Consider the following 11640-nt stretch of genomic DNA (forward strand, 5'->3'; position numbering starts at 1 on the left):
CATTTATGGATCCCTAGGGTTTCAAGGGCCTCGTTACTGGGTGATTAGCTAGAGCAGGGGTGGCCAACTTTTCCTGTAAAGGGCCAGCTAGTAAACATTTTATGCTTCGTGAACTATACAGTCGCTGTCACAACTATACAACACTGCCACTGTAGTGCGAAAGCAGCTGTAGATGATACAAGTTAATGAGCATGGCTGAGTTCCAATGGAATTTTACTTATGGACACTGAAATCTAAATTTGATATAATTTTCATGTGTGGCACAATATTACTCTTTCGATTTTTTTCAACCATTTAAAATGGAAAACCCATTTTTAACTCACGAGCTATAGGAAAACAGGTGGCAGGCAGGCTTTATGTATTTGGTGGGCTGGCCACAGTTTGACAACCCCATAGTTAGATTGTCATTCTGCCCTAGTTCTGGTATTAGGTGATTCTTGTCACCCTGAGTCTAGATGAGGCCCAGACAGGGATTAAGTTTGAACTCAAATCCAGGCTTCGTGTTGGCTAGTCCACAGCGCTTAACACTGCTCTGAGCTGCTGTTTTAGTCACGATTTCAGATGCGGTCTTTGTATCCATGTGGTGCAGAAAATAGATGTGTGGTCAGCGGCCCTTTCCAGGAGTTGGCCATGTAAGGGTTGTCCTCTTATTAGCAGCCAGTGGCAGCGTTATTTTGTCAAGCCTGACCCTAGGCTTACAGCACTGTTTTCGTTTATACCTCTCTCGAGTTGCGCGGGCTCCGGAGGGCCATCTGTCCCTTACTATTTGAGTCCCTGTTGTCTCATTGGCGGCTTTCTGAGCAGCTGCAAAATGTTTTTAACTTGAAGTGGAAGTTGGGGTCACCGGTGTCGTCAGGCCTGAACAGTCACTCTCAGTAAGGGCTGACATTGACTAGCTCACGGACTCGGGTGAGTGTCAAACTAACTCCTCCCACTTTCCCACGGCTGGACTTTCACTGTTGGTAACAATGAGGCGTTTCACGAGGGCTGGGGAATAACGTGCATTGCTTTTTTGTGTTGTCTTCGGAAACTGCTTGGTTGCCTAGCACCACAGTCCTCTGCCTGGTCGTCCTTCTTTGCGACTCGTCTTCTCCGGCAGCCTCGCAACCGCAGCTCGGAGGCAAGGGTCTTGAGAGGGACCAGAGGTGCTCACACGCGCTCAGGGGGCGGCGGCAGCGCCGCCCACCCCGGAGGATCATGCTGCGAGGCAAGTCCCGGCTCAACGTGGAGTGGCTGGGCTACTCGCCAGGCCTGTTCCTGGAGCGCAGACAGCTGCTAGCAGGGCGCGCGCCTCGGAGCCCCGGCCGGTAAGTCACGTGAACACCTGCGCCCGCGCCGGCGCCGGCGCAGCTCAACGTCACCGGGGCGCGCCGCACTTGCGCAATGCGTCCGGCCGCCCGGCCCTCGCCGGCACTTCCGGCGTGGCTCGCCTCTGTCGGCCTTCAGTCGCGCAGACCCAGCGAGGTAGCTGAGCCCAGCCCGCCTCTGAGCACCTGCTTGCGGGCTCGGCTGCCCCATGGAGCGCCTTGATAAAGCGTCGCTGAACGCGCTGCAGCCTCCCGACTTCAGGTAGTCCGGAGCAGGGCCCAGGCCGGGCAGGGGCCCCGACCGCAAGGCGACCTGGCCCTGGCCTGGAGTGGGGTGTGAGGGAAGGCTCGAGCCGAGCGGGCTGGCCTGCGGTGGGCGTGAGGTGTGGACCCTTGGGGGAGGGGTGCGAGGTGGGGGAGAAGGGACGCAGGTTGGGGCCTGCAGCATCTACACGCGCGGGAGCAGGGACCCGGGGTCATAGGGGAGAGGTCGGTGGGCCTTCGGTTCATGCCTCTGTTCTAGCACTTCCTCTCGCTGTCGTCTTGTTTTGCCATCTTGCTCTCTGCAATCTCTCCCCACTGCAGGGTGAGCTCCCTGAGGACAGGAACCCGGCCTTCTTCATCTCCGTGTCCCCTACGGGGCCTGCATCGTCGGGGCTTAAATGTTTGCTGTATGAATGAACGAAGGGAGGGGAGTAGGGGCTGTCCCTGGTTTGAGACTGCTTCACTTGGGGGAGTTAGTAGGATGGGGGTTGGTGGCTGAGTAGAATGGTAGTTCTGGCCGACTAACCTAGCCATTGATACCTCGGTAGGCAAGAGGGTGGAGAGGAAGTTGGCTACCATTTGATGATGACATACTGTGTGCCAGGCTCAACTTATGCTTTTGATTACATACGTTAGCAAAATTAAGAAAGTGCTGGTTTGCCTTTTTTTTTCGTTAAAGAAGATGAAGTTGACTCAGGGTAAGTCACTTGCCCAAGATCACACAGGCCACACTAAATTAGTAAGTGTTAAATCTGACATTTGTTCAATCGCACTGACTCCAAAGCCCGTGATCTTTGGAACCCTGTGACATTTTTCAGTCTCTTACGATGTCACTCTAAATGTTTATTATTATTATTATTGTTGTTGTTGTTGTTGTTGTTTACTAGTGAGGATACCAACAGATATTTTTGTCAAGTACCCTAAGAATACGGTTTAGCCCTCCTAGACTGATTCTAGTGTTTCCTAATTGAATTTTCAGTGTAATCTACTTGCAGTGGAAGTCTTGGCTTGCCACGGAAGGGAACATAGTAAACCCTTTTTCACTTTTTACTTTAAGCTCCAAAAATTTGACTTTTATTCTGGGTTATGACCTCACAAATATAGGACAGAGTATATATAAAGCTAAGCACACAAACTTTTGAAAACTAGCAAACTTCCTCTATTGTTTATAGGACATTTTCACTTTGGCTTCCAGCCACACCCCCACTGCACCTGGCAGTTCTGCCTGCACAAGCCAGCTTATGTGTAGCACGTGAATTATTCTGAAACAAAGCAACTGATGTCACTCAATTGGTTTCTTCTATGTATCTCTTATTGGGTGTTAACTGAGACTTGTTAGAAATGAAGAATGGGAAAGTCCAGAATTCAAGTGGGCCTCAAAGAAATAACTCAGGATGAACTTACTGCTCCCATACTTTTAAAACCACCTAGAGTTTACCCACTTCATAAGAACTTCTGCAGCAAGCACTAAGCAGGTACAGCTTACCACGTTCCCTTCTGTGGCAAGCTTGACGTTGAGTGTGTGGGGCTAGAGATTAACATGTAGAAAAGAAAGATTATGTTTGAGTGGTGGGATTGTAAATGATTTTGTTTGCCTTAACACATTTTTATATGGTATTCTATCATCTTTTCAGTAATAATGTTTTCTGAAAGCCAGGTCAGATATTATACATTCAAGAGACATAATCTCAAGAACCAAACCAGTTACACTCCCTTTCTCTAGATTCTCAGTCTTTGTTTCTTTATCAGGTTAGCTATCTTAGCTTTGCATGCCTAAAACCCATGCTTTAACTCACCATAGAAACAACCAAGAAGGTCATGTTTTTTTGTTGTGGTTCATAAAAGAAGGGGTCAAATATTGACATTGAAGTTTTGTAGAACTACTGAAGAACTACTCATATTCTTCATGAAGATTACACAATAAATTTTTGTAAAAGTTTACTAGTGGGAAACAGTTTAAGGGAGCATAAGTATATTAGATGACAATGGTACACCTCAGTAATCACCGTAGTAGGATGTGTTAAAAGATGATCCATTGAAATATGGAAAGAAAATATTAGAACTTCTACATTAATTTATTTTTAGCCTTATACTTTTTTAGTATCTATTTTTGCATATGTTTTGTATTTTAAGGACTGTATTGATAATATTTTTGTAGATAAATCTGTTTAAAAAATCAGTATGCCTTTATGGGGTCTGTGCTTAAAACTTAAGAAGGATTAATAGTCAAAAAAGTTTGTAGACCAGAAACTTGAGATGTTCCTTTCCTTTCTGGGATGAAAGAAACCTCCTAGCTAATAATTTACACAGTTAGAGGAACCCCTTTGGCTGGATTTTCTAGGGCACCAAAGAAATGTGCAGGACTGACTATATAGGAAACAAGCTGGCACATTGAGTGCTGTAATAACAGGTAGGAACTAACTGTAATTGGGTTCCAAAGCGATGAATTATTCCAGCTGGAGTAATCAGGAAAGATACTTGGAGGAGAGGCTGTTTTTTTTTGGGGGGGGGACCTTGAAGACTGGGCCGTCTCCTTCCTAAAGATACAGATAAAAACCAGAGCCTCTGAGGATTACCAGAAAGAGAATTAAGTCCAAATGTTGAGTATAAGCATAAAGTGTGAAGTGTGTTAAGGTGCTCTGAGGGTGGTTAGATTTAAGGGACAAAAAAGACCTTAAGCTAAATGATTAAAGTTATAGGGTTTACTGCTTTTACAATACAGGTGGTAGTAGGTGTGAGGTACAGATGTGTCTAGGGTTGCTGGAAACTTACTACAGCTTTCAGTAGTGCTGCTCATTTGTAACAATGTATAGGACAAATGCTGGCATATATCTACTTATTTATTGAAAAGTCCGTGAGATAACATTAAGGAACATTTTTTAAAATGGGAAAATAACTAGTTTTGTATGTTGATCTGGAGTCCTTTTTTATGTAAACACGTTTTTAACATAATTGGAATAGCATATGTCAGGGGTTTGTGAAGTTTTTCTGTAAAGGGCCAGATGGTAAATATTAGGTTTTTGAAGGCCATATAGTCTAGCACCACTACTCAGCTTGTCCTTTCTAGCTCCAAAGCCATCTTATTGTTTTTAAATGTTTTTATTTATTTCTGAAAGAGAGAGTGAGCCAGTGCAAGTGGCGGAGGGGGCAGAAAGAGAGGGAGACACAGAATCCGAAGCAGGCACCAGGCTCCTAGCTGTCAGCACGTGACACGGGGCTCGAACTCACGAACCTTGTGGTCACGACCTGAGCTGAAGTCAGATGCTTAACCGACTGAGCCACCCAGGTGCCCCCAAAGCCATCTTAGATGATACATAATGTGGGTGTGTCTGTGTTCCTGCTAAACTTTATTTATAGAAATAGGCATTGGGCCCTCATGCCTTGTTTTGCAGACCCCGGATATACATGATACAGTGTACTTTGCCTTGTTCATTTGTCACACGAATACTTTCTGAGAAATGGTCAGGATTCTTTTTATTTTTTTTATTTTTACTTTTTTAATGTTTGTTTATTTTTGAGAGAGAGACAGAGCGTGAGCGGGAGAAGGGCAGAGAGAGAGGGAGATGCAGAATCCAAAGTAGGCACCAGGCTCTGAGCTGTCAGCACAGACTGCGAAGCAGGGCTTGAACCCATGGACTGTGAGATCATGGCCTGAGCCGAAGTCAGACGTTCAGCTGACTGAGTCACCCAGGCGCCTAGTCAGAATTCTTTTTAATGTGTCCATATATTGATACACCTCATTTGTGAAACCATTTTCTTATTATGGATATTTTTATGTTATCCGGTTTTGTTTGTGCTTTTATGTTAATCCTTATATTAATGTTTTTAAGTAGCAGATTATCAGATTTTTCTTTATGTAATTTGAAAAGCTTGATTGCATTCTTCAGAATAGTTTTATTGTACTCTGGAACAAAACTTTTTCCATTGGAATATTTCCTTGATTTAAAAATAGCCGTGGACAGACAGAATTCACTGAATAGAAGGTGTTTTGACATTAAATTTTTAATGCATCCATGTTACATGAAGACTAAGTTGTACTGTAGCTATTTAATAACAAAGCAATTAAAGTAAGTTTCCTTTAACGACATCCAGATTGTTCTAGGCTGCTTTTTCTTTGCAGATTCTCATAACTTGTTCGTACTGTATCCAGCTAGCCCTCCATAGGATGCTTTGTGAATGAACATTCATTAGTTGTGGACATTCATTAGTTGTTTTCTTTGTATCTTTTCCTTTGCTACCTCCATTATAAATTTGGTAATTAGGGTACACTTTATAGCATTTTGAAGACTACAAACCACTTTCATACTTTGACGCTTCCTCTCACACTGGATCTGAATGGCAGTCTCTTGAATGGTCTCTGGGTCTCTAGGATCTTCCAGTTTTGAGTCCCTGAGTCGACTCTTCTTCCTCTGCCCACTGTTTCCAAGGCAGGGCCAGGGTTTCCAGTGTCTTCTCTATGGGTATTTATAGTGTTTATGGACACAAGAACAGTTGGAAATAGCCTAGCAGGTTCTGATTTTCTCTTTGTTTACTTTGTTCCAGAAATGAAAGTTCATTAGCATCTACCCTGAAGACGCTCCTGTTCTTCACAGCTTTAATGATCACTGTACCTATTGGGTTGTATTTCACGACTAAATCTTATGTTTTTGAAGGTAATCCTAGATGATAAAACAAGACCTTTTCCTCCTTAGTATATTTAAGACTCTGTGTTTTCGTGATCTCCTTATATCTGTAAGCTGGGTACTCTTCATTTGCTTCTTCCATCTGTTCCTGTATTGCTTTTCAAAAATCATGTTGTTCAAATAAATCTTCCTTCATGAAATTAACTTTTTCATCAGTTATTTTAGCTTGACAGTGTATTTGTGGATGGTTTTCTGTGAAATAGCTTGCAGGTCCTTTCTTTTACTATACCTCTGAGAGCAAGAGTCGGCTGACATGGGAGGAGGAATTTGGGGGAATGTCCCTTTGGTGGCAGACGTTAGTAGGAAGAGAAAATAAAGTCCCCCTTTTTATGTTGAAGTCCTTAAGTGAAGTGATAATTACAGTTTTCATTTAGAATAATGTCTTTGTGTATAGAAGGTTTTCAAATCTTTAAATGAATACATGATTTATCACCACCCAAGGTATTACTTTTTAATTGCCTGACTAGCTAAATAAATATATACCTAATAAAAATTAGTATTCTTTGTTTTTTGCACTTTGATAAATTTTGGAATAAAATGGAAACTTTTTTTCTCTTGATAGGCGCCTTTGGGATGTCCAATAGGGACAGCTATTTTTATGCTGCTATTGTTGCGGTGGTCGCCGTCCACGTGGTGTTGGCCCTCTTTGTTTATGTGGCCTGGAATGAAGGCTCACGACAGTGGCGTGAAGGCAAACAAGATTAAATTGAACATCACCTTTTGATAGCATTAAATTGATTTTTAAAAATGGTAAATGCGTCTGGGATATTGATGATTTCAATAAAGTTGAGAACATGTTAAAAGTCAATCTGAAGGAGTCACATTTGACTAGTGTAAATTTTGATCCTTCTAATACAATGATTTGTATCATCAGTTTTAACTGTGTGAACCTCTCATCTGCAAATGAGAATTTGAAAAAGTTAAGTTGGTCACAAGTAAGTATGTTAACTTAGTGACACATTCTGGGAAGAATTTGATTATCTCACTACCAAAAATGTTTTATAGCATTTTGTCTTTTGGTTAGTTTTAAGTTTCACTCCTCTGGATACATTAAGATGTACACACTGTTCTTCACTGGAACCCTTTCCCTGACTATCGTGAAAGTCTGTGTCATCGGATTTTAGGTTGTAAATTCCTATGCAGAATTGTTTGAATTGTGGATTTTGGACTTAATCTGAATGTCAGTGAGAAATTTTGTGTAAAGCGTAATCTGTAGTCAATAGGAATCTTTCATTACATTATTTCACGGGGGAAACTAGGCTGAATCACACCCATTCATGGAAAAGGACTGGCTTTCTGATGATCTAGGCAGCAAAGCAAAGGTAGCTACCTGGGTACTCAGCCTTTGCCGGCTAGCCTGTGCTTTCAGACTAACTTTTTAATGATCTGCTTTGCTGTGTCGTTCAACAATGAAGCTGCATGCTTTAATTACAAGTTTTGTGTAAACTCCCTTTCAATTAGTTTCTCCTACTTTTTAATAATGTATATGGTACGAATTTATGTTTAAGTGTATTTATTTTCACGTAGTTAGGAAGTGTAAACAATCCTGAGAATAGATTATTTTTATCGTCCACGAAATATTCTTGGGATCGCTAGTCAGGTCTTTATTTTTTTAGAGTAAGAGCACACATGTGAACATGTATGTGAGTGGGGGAGGGGCAGAAAGGGAGAGAGAATACCCAGTAGGCTCCAAAGCTCAGCGCAGAGCCTGACATGGGGCTCCATCCCCCAACCCTGAAATCATGACCTGAGCCGAAATCAAGAGATGGATGCTCAACCGACTGTGCCACCCAGGCGCCCCTAGTCAGTCTTTCTTAATCAGAGCTGTTATATCCCAGATATATATTGTTAGATAATCCTGAGGTCCTATCTGATAGAAAAAGACCCTGTGGTTTTACTTCACTATCCTTAGTCTATTCTCTCCAGCTACTTAGCACTACTTGTGTGTAGTCTAAAAACACACCTGGAAAAATGAATAGTGAAACAATTTAAATTCCCTGTGATGGTACCACCCGGACATAACCACTAGTTTGGTTTACAGCCTGTGTTCATTTCCTAATGCTAGTTCAATACACTGAACTTTTGGTTTAAGTTCAAATTCTGCCTGTGCTACCTGACAGCTATTTGTGTTTTTTCAGATGAATGATTATTGGCCATTTTCTTAAAAAAGTACATTGTACCTTTACTCTTTTTACTAGATCTCTCATTGTTCAAATTTCCTGTTATTAGTAACCCCTAATACAATGGCCCTTGCTGTTTTTGGCGTTACTGATTTGTCTGTTCACCCCTATTTTGATGTGGAACTGGACTAAAGGAATAGGGAGATGATTAGGCATAAAAGCTAAATAGGCACTATATTTAATTGTTGAGAAAAAGGATTATTGTAGGACTATTTTTTATTGCTTATAGTTAAATATTGTCTACACTTTAAACGTCTTTAAGCAGTTATTCTAAATGTAAAGTCTTTTCTTAAAGACCACAGTTTTCATGTAAAATTGTACAAATTTAATATAAAATTGTAGAATACCCCAGTTTGAGTCTGGGGTACTATGTGGTAGATTTCTAAATGGTCATCCCTTCTTTAGATGCCTCAACAGAATTGTTGTCCACCTAGTTTCTTTTCTATAACTCCAAGGTTTTGTACTTTGGGGATCTTATGCTATTTGTAAAATATTAATGTCCAGTGTTAGATGATTTTGTTTTCAGATGTTTGCTGAGTAGAAAATGATATGGATGTTTTTCTGCAAGTATTTAAACCCGGGATTCATGCAAAAGCAGTTGTAATTTCCTCTTGGAAAATGTACCAAGTGTTTGGAAGTTAGAATTGGATGCTAGGGTTGATATTTAGGATTGTTACAATATAGACTTGCTTTCAAACCAGTTGAGTTTTTCCTGGGGTTTTAACTGTTAACTTACTACTTTGCTGCTCTTGAAATAACATGTGGTATTTCACATAAGATTTATTTTTCAAGATGTCTCATGGATTTCCTCTTGCACAATGTACATACTTCAGGATGTATAGAAAGGAAAGCTACAATTGAGCCCTTGTAAATGTTTTAAGATAGGAATATGTTCACTATCGTTCCAAAATGGATTGTAAGAATAACCTCAATTAGGAAGCGTAACTGGAAGGGTCAGCACAAACTACTGATAAACACATTATCTTCCTCACCTCGCCTCCCATTTTGCACACCCCCCCCCCCAGAATATAATCATTCCTTCCCCATTATGCTAAAAAATGAAGTGTGTTGTAGAATGTATCTGATGTCATTCGCTCTTCAAGTGGATAGATAGCATTTTACACGTAACAGCAGAATTCAGTTTTGAGTTGTTACTGAAGGAATTTAAACATCCATTAAAAAAGACCTCCTGTTTCATGGAAATCTAACAAATGCATTGTAATAATTGGACTGTTTTCATCATAAAAATCTTAGCACCTTTGCCAAAAGAGACAACTGATTGACTTGTTTGATGTTTATTTGCCATTTTCATGTAAATTTTATATATCCATCTAGAGTACCCAAGAAGACCAGTAAAAACAGTTAAATAAGATGTACCCAAGGAAAGATGATAGCCAAGGGTACATGAAATAAAGGATTTAAATCCTGATTTAAAAATCTTGTGTGTTTTTCTCATCTCTAGACAAGTTCATGTTTACTGTTTTATTTATGACCCAGTGAAGTTGTAGAGCATTGTTGGGCCCAGTTTATAAATGGTTCAAAAATACCACGCAATTTGTCACTTGTCTTACTTAGGTCAGCAGCAGATTTTCTCTGCTGTCAAGTGATCTGTGTCCTCCAACAGAGCAACAGAGTGGTACAACTTTATTAGTTCAGACTCTACTCTTACATTTAAGATAAGTTTTGTGAGAGCTGGGATGAAGCAACACGTTAATAACTTGACAAGATTTCTTTCTTCTTTTTTGCAGAGGGAAAGGGTCACCTGAGAAAATAAATTATTTTCAGGGACGTTGGGAATCTAATGGTAACTTTACGTGTAATTTATGAATAGTTGAATCCTTTATATATTCATTAAAATAGTCTGGAATTCCTGAACTTATCACTCCTGACCACACTTTACTATTTCATTGCTACATATACTCAAGAGTAGTATCTGCTTTCTTTTTTAAGATGTTCTATAAGTCATATTTGTCAGTCACACAGACTCGTCTTCCTTCTTCTCAAGTTCAGTGAAATCTCACTGAACGGGAATAATAGCAATAGCTAACAACATCTGCACAGCACCTTACAGTTTGCAAAGAACGTTCACATGTTCTTGTTTGAGTTTTGCATAGTGAACCTGTTACGAGATGTCTTTTGACATCCTTGCTGAAGATGTTAGAATCTTTAACTCAGTAGAGTCATTGAATATGCTGTAGTCTTTGAATATAGCGCCCTGACTAGGGGCAGAGTTTAGATGCACTATTTTGAAAGGTGTGTGTAATTATTGAAATGGGGGGCTTGAGTTCTTTAGCCACTTGAATCAGATTTACTTTTGTAAGTGATACTTTTCTAACTGCTCCTTGGGTGGATTTTGTATCCATTATATTCCAGCCTGTATTTGTATAAATTTACCATCTGTTGTCATTAAAAAAGTGTTTGTAATGCCACTTTGACGTGTCCTGATTCAATGAATAGTAAGTTTATTAACATCTTTTTTTTTTAAACATGTTTGCCTCTGTTCCGTATAAAATATATACAGAGTTGTCAAGGGTAAGCTTTTATGTAATAATTATAGACTGGAGATGCTCAAACTGGTGGCGGCTCTGAGGGGTACTGGGACAGAAAGGGCCGGTTTTACCCCATCCGTTGTGGACCCATCACAACTGCTGTGGCAGTGGGGGAAAGAAAGCAGCATCTTGCCCTGTGGCTTTTTAAAGAAAATTCATTTGGGGGTGAATGGGCTTCAAATCCTGGTAAAGGAATGAGGTCCAGAAACACTTGTGTCCATGGCCCTTTAGCCACCTGTTGATTGTACTCCAGCTCCTTTCTGTGCTTCTGAGGGTTCTATCTAGTTCTTAATACATACTATCCACTTCTAAAGTTTTGAGATATCTTAGTATCAGAATATACACATTATATACAATCGTGTTATGTACAAAAGTACAGATTATAGGATGTCCATGGAACTCAGGACACATATAATAGCATTGCAGAAACCACTGGTATCACCTTATAGGATTTACTGCCTAGACCTACTGAGTCAGAACCTCTGGGGCTGGGGTCTGGAAATACATGTCTGTAACAGACCATATCTGATGAAGCCAGTTTGATAACTGCTGCTAGAGATTGGAAGTTGTTAATGTATGTTTTTGATGCTGGACTTGAAGATGTTTGTATAAAGCAGGCCTGAAATAGCAGGCACTTTATTAACCAAAGATAGAATCC

General features: G+C 40.6%; 1 protein-coding gene across 1 annotated transcript; it reads left to right on the top strand.

Annotated features, from left to right (window-relative positions):
* Nucleotides 1-1385: 1385 nt before the first annotated feature.
* VMA21 (vacuolar ATPase assembly factor VMA21) lies at nt 1386-7056 on the top strand. The gene is made up of 3 exons (XM_007094819.2): nt 1386-1569; nt 6114-6223; nt 6816-7056. Exons 1-3 carry the CDS (start codon nt 1517-1519, stop codon nt 6956-6958), a joined length of 306 nt encoding a protein of 101 aa, XP_007094881.1. The 5' UTR covers nt 1386-1516; the 3' UTR covers nt 6959-7056.
* Nucleotides 7057-11640: the final 4584 nt, after the last annotated feature.

Source organism: Panthera tigris, chromosome X (genome assembly GCF_018350195.1).
Source record: "Panthera tigris isolate Pti1 chromosome X, P.tigris_Pti1_mat1.1, whole genome shotgun sequence".
Lineage (NCBI taxonomy): Eukaryota > Metazoa > Chordata > Mammalia > Carnivora > Felidae > Panthera > Panthera tigris.

Excerpts from the sequence above, each read along its gene's own strand:
- VMA21 (XM_007094819.2), top strand. The coding sequence starts at position 1,517 with ATGGAGCGCCTTGATAAAGCGTCGCTGAACGCGCTGCAGCCTCCCGAC. Across the intron at positions 1,570-6,113 it reads CTGCAGCCTCCCGACTTCAG|AAATGAAAGTTCATTAGCAT; the intron begins GTAGTCCGGAGC and ends ACTTTGTTCCAG. Across the intron at positions 6,224-6,815 it reads TAAATCTTATGTTTTTGAAG|GCGCCTTTGGGATGTCCAAT; the intron begins GTAATCCTAGAT and ends TTCTCTTGATAG.